Source organism: Zea mays, chromosome 9 (genome assembly GCF_902167145.1).
Source record: "Zea mays cultivar B73 chromosome 9, Zm-B73-REFERENCE-NAM-5.0, whole genome shotgun sequence".
Taxonomy (NCBI): Eukaryota; Viridiplantae; Streptophyta; class Magnoliopsida; order Poales; family Poaceae; genus Zea; species Zea mays.
In genome coordinates, this window is record NC_050104.1 from 8,272,362 (window position 1) to 8,282,111 (window position 9,750).

General features: G+C 48.7%; 1 protein-coding gene across 1 annotated transcript; it reads right to left on the reverse strand.

Annotated features, from left to right (window-relative positions):
• Positions 1–1,581: 1,581 nt before the first annotated feature.
• LOC100286184 (ATPase, coupled to transmembrane movement of substances) lies at positions 1,582–4,023 on the reverse strand. The gene has a single exon (NM_001159072.2). It carries the CDS (start codon positions 3,992–3,994, stop codon positions 2,138–2,140), a length of 1,857 nt encoding a protein of 618 aa, NP_001152544.2. The 5' UTR covers positions 3,995–4,023; the 3' UTR covers positions 1,582–2,137.
• Positions 4,024–9,750: the final 5,727 nt, after the last annotated feature.

A 9,750-nucleotide genomic window follows, 5' to 3' on the forward strand; every position in this document is an offset into this window, starting at 1 on the left:
CTTTTAGTGGACCCGGGGGATATCCATCCCCCACAGGTACCTCGCCGACCTTCCACCCGATCATAGAGCGATAGGGGTGCCGATCCATATATTTTAACCAAATAAAAATCCAAATATTATAACCACATAAAGTTCATAGCTTACTAAATTAAAGATATTAAACAATGGTAGCATCACTTGACCATATAAAGTCAAAATAACACAACAATATAAAGTCTATAGCTTACTAAATTAATAAAATTAATATTTTAACCACATAAAACCCGGATATTATAACCATACAAAATTTAAAGCTTACTGAATTAAAGATATTAAATAATGATGGCATCGTTTGGTCATATAAAGTACAAAATATCACAACAATATAAAGTCTACAGCTTACTAAATTAATGAGATTAAACAATATGTGTTCCATTGGCCGTGCCGGCCGAAGTCCGGTCCATGTGTGCGTGATGTGCCAAGGCCGAACGGATTGGAATTTAAGGTCCGGTCTAGACTCGACTTCGAATCGTGCTAGCTAGATCTATAATTTTTTTTTTGTGCTGGATCATGTTTTAGGCTACTGTTTTTGAGCCATGGCATAGTGGTGGCCCATCATTCCGCAGGCTCTCGGCGCCACGCAGGCAGGCAGATGCTGTGCTCACCCTGCTCACCGCCTCACCATCTCCGAGACCTTCCCGTTCTCAGCGACTCAGCGTCGCTGCGCCGCTGGCGTGGAGTCTACACCCTTGCGTGGCTGCACTCCAGCAATCCTGCACACTGATTTATTTTTCCCCCCGTAGGCGCGCGTGAAGTGAAACTACTGTGCTTTATTTACTCGGTGGAATGTGTGGCCCTGAACGCATGTTCCTGCGTCACGAGCGTCGTCTTGCTCTTGCCTCCCCCCATCTCTCTCTCTATCTCTCACCGCTCCCCTACACGACGGCGAGTGCCTAACTGTCCCAGAGGACAAAGGGGGGGGGGGGTCACGAGACACACTCGACGATCAAATAGGAGAGAGAGAGAGAGAGAAACAGAAGAGGTGCGACAAGAGGCAGCAGCAGCAACCAAGGACCCGTGAAAGTAACCGACGAAACCGCCTCCGGGCATCATCGTTCTCTGCTACTGCTATATATCCACATGATACGATCACCTTGCTGCCTTTTAGCGTATTTCCAGTTGTGCCATCGTGTACGACTGGCTGTGGAGAGCTCTTCCAACTCCAAGTCCCCAACTTTCCATCGCCATCTTTATATATGCTGCTAGCTAGGCTAGCACACAATGTTTCGTGCCGTCACATCACACTCGGCAGCATGGTGAGTCTATAATAAGCATGCTATCCGATCCATGCTAGCTCGCCCGCCCCATTGATCAGAAACTGATCGCGCGTGATCCTCTCACGGCTGGCCGGGGATGCATAAGCTGACGTAGAAGCTGTCTGTTTGGTAAAATTTCGGCTTAAATTTGTAAAGAAGCTGAAAATAAGCTGTGTCAAACAAAGCCCAGCAGTGCAGTGCTTGGTACTTCTGCCGGCTAATAAAAAGCATGCCCTTTTATTATTGACATTTTACAAGGTGTACATTTTTTTTCTTCTTCTTGTTGCTTGCTTGGTTTTATACACATGCGATCAGATGAGCTGAACATTAACTTGGCCCATTTATTTTCTTCGTAACAAAAAAAAATACACAGACGAACATGCTGCCAGACAGATTCGAAGTAGGGGTAACTAAGATCAGACAAAACTAACAAAAAGACAAAACTTATCTTTAACAACTCCCACCAACATATAGATACAATTTTCATGCAGTCACATATATATATGATTCCCCAGACCCGAGTCAATTAACAAGAAGCACAAAACTTATATATTTGATATAAGTCTACACATTATTCACCCATCCATGCATCTCGACCATATCGCCACACTTATAAAGGAATTTTATCTTCACAATTTACATCAGTACAGTATATGACAGCGTAATTACTAATTCCAGTTAATATCGCTCTTGCCTCTTCATCTTCCTCCTCTCCAAGTTGGCATTTTTTTTTTGACATACCTCTGCTGGCTAAGCTTGTTTGCATGCGTACGTAGTACATGGAGGCGAGAGCATCCGATGTTCGCCGGCTGCTCACCTCATCTGATCTGATTCTGATCTCATCATCTCTTCGCCCTGGACGCTCGCCGGCTGAGCACCACCCAGTAGAGCACCCGGTAGAGAAGGAAGAAGCCGAACAGAACCTGGACGCCGGTCCACCGCTCCTCCGCCGTCAGCCCCTTCTCCACCAGCACGTCGAGCCCCGTCTGCGAGCACTCGCTGCCGCCGCCCACACCGAAGCACCGGTTCCCCGCGCACGTGTACTCGTTCGCCAGCAGCGCGTCCAGCGCGTACTTGTAGGGCGACACGTAGTGCATGAACACCCAGTACGACGGCATGCTCCCCCGCGACAGGAAGTAGCCGGAGAAGAGGAAGAACCCGGCCAGCGACACGGATACGAGGGACATGCCCGCGATGTAGTCCGGCGCGAACGAGCTCACGAACAGCACGAACGAGTTCGCCGTCAGCACCACCGCCCACACCACCAGCACGAACGACGCGAAGGCGCCGGCTGACGAGCAGAGCCCCACAAGGAAGTAGACGCACACGGAGTAGAGCAGCGCCACAGCAAGAAGGTACGGCAGGAACACCAGCGTGCCCGCCGCCGCGTGAGACGACAGCCGGTACAGTCCGGCCGCCGTCTCCGCCAGAACGATGGGCCGCTCCGTCACGAACGTCGGCAGCGTCTCGGTCGTCGAAGTCAGCAGGAAGGTCAGCGTGAAGGCGAACAGACCCAGCCGCTTGTGCGCGCCGGCCTCGCCGTAGCCAGCGTGGATGTAGATCGTGCCCAGCAGCGTGCCAACGACCACGGCCTCTAGGAAGTTGGTCAGAAGCAGCTGCTTGCTCCTGTACACCACCTTCCACGCCCTCTTGTACAGTACCATTAACTCGTGCAGCCACGATGACGGCGGACCAGTAGACGGCGTCGCCGTGGCCACCATCTTGTGGTGGCTCGACGACGAGTTCAGTTCTTGCGTCGTCGCCTTGGGTTCAGGGGTAGAGGGGGTGGGATGAGGGAGCTGGTCGAGGACCTCAAGGGCGAACTCGAGTGGGTTGAGCTGCGCGGGGACGACCAGGCCGTGTGAGAGGAGGGCAGCGTCGAGGGATGCGAGGGAGCCGTGGTGGAGGACGGTGCCACGGGAGAGGAGGAGCAGGCAGTCCACAGCGGAGAGGAGGCGCGCGCTTGGCTGGTGGATGGAAAACACCACCGTTGTGCCCCGGGCGGCCGCGACGGCGCGGAGGCAACTGACGACCACGTGCGCCGAGGAGGAGTCTAGGCCGGACGTCGGCTCGTCGAGGAGGAGCACCGCCGGGTTGCGCAGGAGGGCGAGGCCGATGGACACGCGCCGCCGCTCGCCGCCGGACAGCCGCGCGGGGGAGACCCGCGTGTGCGCGACGTGGGCAAGCCTGAGGTCCACGAGGAGCGCGGTGACCGCGGCCGAGACAGCGGACTCCGACTCCGGGTGCAGCAGCGACGCTGCGAACGCGAAGGTCTCGGAGACGGTGAGTAGGGTGAGCGCGACATCTGCCTGGGGCACGTGCGACGAGAGCCTGCGGAATGACGACGGCCGCAGCGGCGCGGAGTTGAGCAGGAGCCTCCCGTGCGTCGGCGCTGTGCGCGCGGCGAGGATGTCGAGCAGCGTGGACTTCCCTGCGCCGCTCGGGCCGACGACGGCCAGGATCTCCCCGGCCCGAGCCGTGAGGGACACATCGCGGAGGATGTAGTCCGGCGGCGTCGGGGCCGCGCCGCACGGCTTCAAAAGCTGCGCGAGCGACCTCGGCGCTGCAGTAGGCTTGGCGTAGTAGATGTTCCGGGCGGCGAGCTCGTACATGACCTTCTTGGACGGTGGAGACGTCGGAGATGGAGGAGATGCGTCAGCATTGTCCGGTTCCGTGACAGCAGGGGTAGTGGTTGCCATTGTGGTGAAGTGAAGGAGCAGAAGGGGTGCTGGAGGAAGGGGAAGGGGTAGAGTGCGCGGGGGCAATAATGATGTACTCCATCAGTCCAGCTATGGTATAATTGACAAGCCCGTAAAGGTAGATTAGCTAGATTTTTAATTAATCTGGGTATAATTAGTTGGCCTTTTTTTTAGGAGAGTGCATAGCATAGGAGTGTGTAAATAATGGAGAAAGATGCTATGACACGGGGAGAAAGGAAATTCAGATGGGTCTGGGTTCAATATAGATAATTTCTTGTTAACACACTAGCTTATTTTGGATTTTGTCACTCAGCTGCTAGAGTAATGAAAAGTCAGTCGCGCATATTATCTCCCTCAGCTCGTTTATTACATCAGTTTTTCTATGTCGATGCGATGTTTATTATTCCACCATTTGTATGATGTAATAAAAGCACTGAAGAGAAATGTATAGTAAAAAAAGTGTGTATATATATGAAGGATAAATGGTAGATGATACACCCTATGTACTAAATTACAAATTTTTTTAGATTTTTTATATGCATAGTTATAACGATACATCTAGATATTAATAGAGTAAAATACATCGGAGATCTGTTAACTCGATTAACTTATAGAGATGTTATCTAGGTTCGCTAATTCTTAAACTACATTTTTAGTCCCTAAATATCTCAAGTGATTCACTAGAGGTTCACAATCCTCCGTTTACGTCTGCAAATTTTTTTAGAAATTCAAGTTGTCCAACTAGTCATTATCGCAAGAGATCATCCATTCGACCAAATAGTTGGTGATTTATGAAGTGGTGTTCAAACTAGATCAAGACTTTTGTGAGCACTCCTTTATATTATCAAGTGAGCCTAGCAAGATAGAAGAGGCATTGATGGATGCTGATTGGATGAATGTGATGCATGAGGAGCTCAATAATTTCACAAGAAATGAAGTTTTGGAATTGGTTGAGAGCCAAAGAATTACAATGACGTTGAAACCAAATAGGTGTTTAGAAAAAAAAACAAAATGAAGATATCATTATGTTGTGAAACAAGGCAAGACTAGTTTCTTAAGGTTACACTCAAGACAAAAGGTCTTGACTTTAGTGAAACATATGTCCCGATTGCAAGATTGGAAGCACTTAGGATCCTATTGTATTATGCTTGCTCTCACGACATCAAGTTATATCAAATGAATGTGAAGAGTGTATTGTTGAATGTAGTCATCAATAACCCAAATTTGAAGATAGCAAGAAACTCAACCATGTGAAACGATCAAGAGGGCATTCTATGGATTGAAACAAGCACCTACAACATGATATGAGCGGTTGAGGGAGACTTTATACTCTCGAAGGGATTTAAGATGGGAAAGATTCATACTATTCTTTTCACCAATATATTGGAAACAATTTGTTCGTGTGACAAATCTGTGTGATCAACAAATCAAGATTTTTTGTGAGGAGTTTGGATTGATGATGGATCAAGGTTTTTGAGATGTCTATGGTTAGAGAGTTGAGTTAGTTCCTTGGACTCCAAGTCAAGCAAATGAAGAATGGTACATTCGTGAGTCAAGGCAAGTACATCAAAGATATGTTATAGAAGTTTGGAATGGATGAAGGAAATCCATTTCACACACCAATGGGAACAAATGGTCAACTGTATTTGGATACAAATGGCAATGTGGTTGATCTTAGTCTATGATTGGAAGCAATATTTTTTGTGGCCACATCAAATACGAATGTGATATGTAGTGTGTGTATGTGTGCAAGCTTGCAAGCCTCTTCGAGAGAAAGCCATTGGAAACCCACAAAGAGAATATTTAGGTATTTGTAATACATGCAAAATATTGGAGTATGGTATACCATCGTCGTGCTCCTCCCAATATTTAAATAGTAAAAAACTAAAAAAATATATGCATAAATAGGGATTTAAGCCATAGTTGTTGACTCCAAACCAACATTGACGCCTAGCCAGCAGAACATACATGTCTTTGTACTTTATATTCTCTATGCTCAATCATAAATGAAAACCGTTGCAACGTATATGCACCTCGCTAGTTTATTATTAAACTACTCGCGTGATTGGTTTCTTTCTCGGGACGTGCAGTTGTATCCGCGGAGATTTAAAGCGCAGTTTGTTTGGTTTCCTTTTCTACGCACACAGGCTGAAGAGATGCAGAAACAGACCGTCAACCAGGCCAGTGCGAGATGCTGGAGATCTACGTACGCCGGCATGCAGGCCGAGCCCATGCAGTAGCTGCATGTAGCGGCACATAAACAGAAAATTGCTTTTTAGATTATTTTCCATTATATCTTATAAATAAAAGATTTAATCACCGAAACAATTTTCTATTCTTGTCTTTGAGATTTTTAGGAATAAAACTAGACGACAAATGTTGTATAACATTTAGAGATTTATTTATACAATTTTCTTTAGTACATGTCTAAGGCAAACAACCAAACACGAGCTGTATCTATCCTGAATGCATCAAAACAAGCAGCCAAACATAAGCATACGCACGGATTTAGCCTGTACACCGGAGACCTGGCTCCTCATATACAGGTCAGGCTACCACCATACAACAACCAAACAGACGGTACGTGAATCTACCGGTTGGATATAAAAGCGGGCTCACACACATGCAAGCACGCTTAGCGTTGAGATGGTGGCCATAGCGGCCGCTGTTGATTAATTATGAGTCGCGCTAGAGCAAATAATGTAAATCTTACTGTTGTGATCAGTAAGGATCGACATTAAAATATTATAAGACACAAAATATCTAGACTTTGAGTTAACGCTATCACTATTTTCATATGGTTAATTAGTACCGCTTATCCCATCGTGTATCTCACTTCAAGCTATATAATCTACCATCAATCTTAAGCCATGCAGCATAGATTTTAAGCTATAAGACCACTTATGATATCAAAAAATGTTTGTCATCGTGCACTGGAAGTGACATCTTTGTGCAACATATGGGGGTGACGATGCAATGCCAGATTGAGTCTTCCCTAGTTCTTTTTTTAGTCAGTTATAGTCAATAATCCGCAAGTGCGTGATTAAAGGGTGTAAATAAGAACAAGAAAGAGCACACCGCACACGGCGGGCCGGGGGGGGGGGGGGGGGGGGTATGGATTTTATTGTACGAAATTATAAAGAAAGTCCATTGCTACTTTGTCATCTTTTTTATTTTTGACAAACGTATCTAGAGCGAAAACGTCAGCCCACTACAGTTGCAGCGCATCTCCTGGCCACAAATTAATCTGCTGGATGGGGAGATCCGGCCGGGGCCCCGCGCGCGCCGGGTGCCCGGGTCCCTGCCCCTCTGGCCTGGAAGCTAATGCGCTGACGGATGATTGACCGTGACAACGTGACACACCGGCACCCACACACCCACCCACCCCAGACGAGTCACCGGCGGCCAAGACCTGTACGTACTATTGCTTTTCACGGCGCGGCGGCACGTAGTAGTAGACTAGTAGTAGTAGTATATGCAGGTGCCTGCCTGTGTGTGACGCCATTGTGGCCTGTGAGCAGCCAGCCAATGCGCTGCTATGCATCACGAGCGGCGGTGGTGTCATTCATTCGCGTCACCACCGCAAAAGGGTATTATTGCATTGATCTGCATTTCGAGATATATATAGAAGACGGCATGCGGCCAGACTCACGGGCGAGCTACTAGGAATCGGGAATAATGGATGGATCGTCACGCAACACACAAGCCCACCCAGGCTCAGCTAGCGCCCATGGAAAGCGGTGGACTCGCAGGTTCATTCTGACGAGTCTTGTGGGTCATATCTCGTGATTCCCACAAGCCACAACACAACACATTAGCTTTTGTTTAGCTTTTGGGAGACGCCGGCCTGGCCCTTCTTTTGGCCGGCTCTGTTTGCATTACTTTTTTTTTTTTTTTGCGTTTTTGGTCCCTTGCCGCATGCAAGCTGTGCTGAGCCCGTCACGGGCCGGCGTACTCACTTGCCAGTAAGTACAGCGGCGCCCTCGGTCTTGCCGGTCCAGCCATGCATGCATGGATCCACCCATCCTACTGCCTGCAGCAGCAGTACAGATGTCCAGAAAGTACGTGGCTCGTTAGCACGGCACGAAGCACGAGTTTTTAGCACGACACGAGCACGGCACGACACGAGTTATTCCGGGTCCGGGCTCAGCCTGGCCCGACGAGCGTGCTGGGCTCGACAGCCATCTCGACCCGTTGGGCTAGCCCGAGCACGGTCTGATATTTGGTGGGCTTCGAAACCGACCCGCTACAAATTCCAACCCAGCGGCCCAGCCACGCACACGAAACAGGCCAGCGGCCCAGCCCAGCCGCAAGCCCCGCCCGCCTGGATATATGGGCGCCGCGGCCGTCGCCAGACACCAACTCGCCATCTCATTCTCGCCCCGCCCGCCCGTAACCCTAACCCTAGTTTCCTATCGTGCCGCGCACCCGCTTAGCCGCTCCTCTCCTCTCCGCTGCGACTGTGACCGCCGTTTCGCCTCTCGTCCATCTCCGGTCTCCGCTCTCGGCCTCTCCATCTCCGCTCCGGCGCCTCCGTGGACGTGTCCTCCTCGTCCCTCTCAGTCTCGGACTCTCGCACTCGCACGGTAACGCTGGATCTCGCCATCTCGGTGCTTGTGCTCCAGCTCGTCGTGTCCTCCACTCCTCTGTCCTCCCCCTCTCCACTCCTCCTGTCCTCCGCTCCTCCTGACCTCAACGGCGCCAGTGATGTGAACCGGGGCTCCGGATCTGCTCGTCTTCGGTAACCGTGAGGAACCAGTGCGCGTCGGCTCGATCTCCACTTTGAGTCGGCGACGGAACCGGGGCTCCGGACCGGATCTACCGACTACCTCTAACGGCGGCCTCAGCTCTGCGTCCGGCACAGAGGTTAGTGACCTGATCTGGACATCTGGTGTTCAATGGAAACCTCTACCTTATTGTGGATGTCGTTCCTGTGACCTGATCTGCTTATTCCCTTCATCCTTTTTTCTGTGCAAGTCTTCCCCGTGAGTTGTATTGATCCGTGAGGAACCCGTCCTTTTGGAACCGGTGCTCCGGATCTACTACTAACGGCAGCGAGTTCTTCGTGTCTGGCGCAGAGGTAATCTAATATGTTGCGATCTGTGTAGTAGTAACTTGTTTACCTGATTTATGCATGAGTGGACAATGGTGCTTGACAGCTTGAGTTTAACTGAATAGAGTAACTGATTTGTGTAGTAGTAACAACTTTGGAACCGGCGCTCAGTAATTTGTTTAACTGATTTGTAACCTTTCTTAATAACTTGTTTAACTGAATAGAGTAACTGATCTGTGTAGTATAGAGTACTGGACAATGGTGCTTGCTGTAGAATAGAGTAACTGATCTGTGATCTGTGTAGTAGTAACAACTTTGGAACCGGGGCTCAGTAATTTGTTTAATTGATTTGTAACCTTTCTTAATAACTTGTTTAACTGAATAGAGTAACTGACCATACCTTACCTTACCTTACCTTAATAGAGTAACCTTTCTTAATAGAGTAACTGAATAGAGTAACCTTTCTTAATAGCTCTGTGATGCTGTTATCTGACCATACCTTACCTTTTCTGTTATCTTACCTTACCTTATCCTTGCTGTTATCTAACCATACCTTACCTTTTCTGTTATCTTAACTTACCTTATCCTTGTTGTTATCTGACCATACCTTACCTTTTCTGTTATCTTACCATATCTGAGTATCTGACCATACCTTACCTTTGCTGTTATCTTACCTTACCTTATCCTTGCTGTTATCTAACTA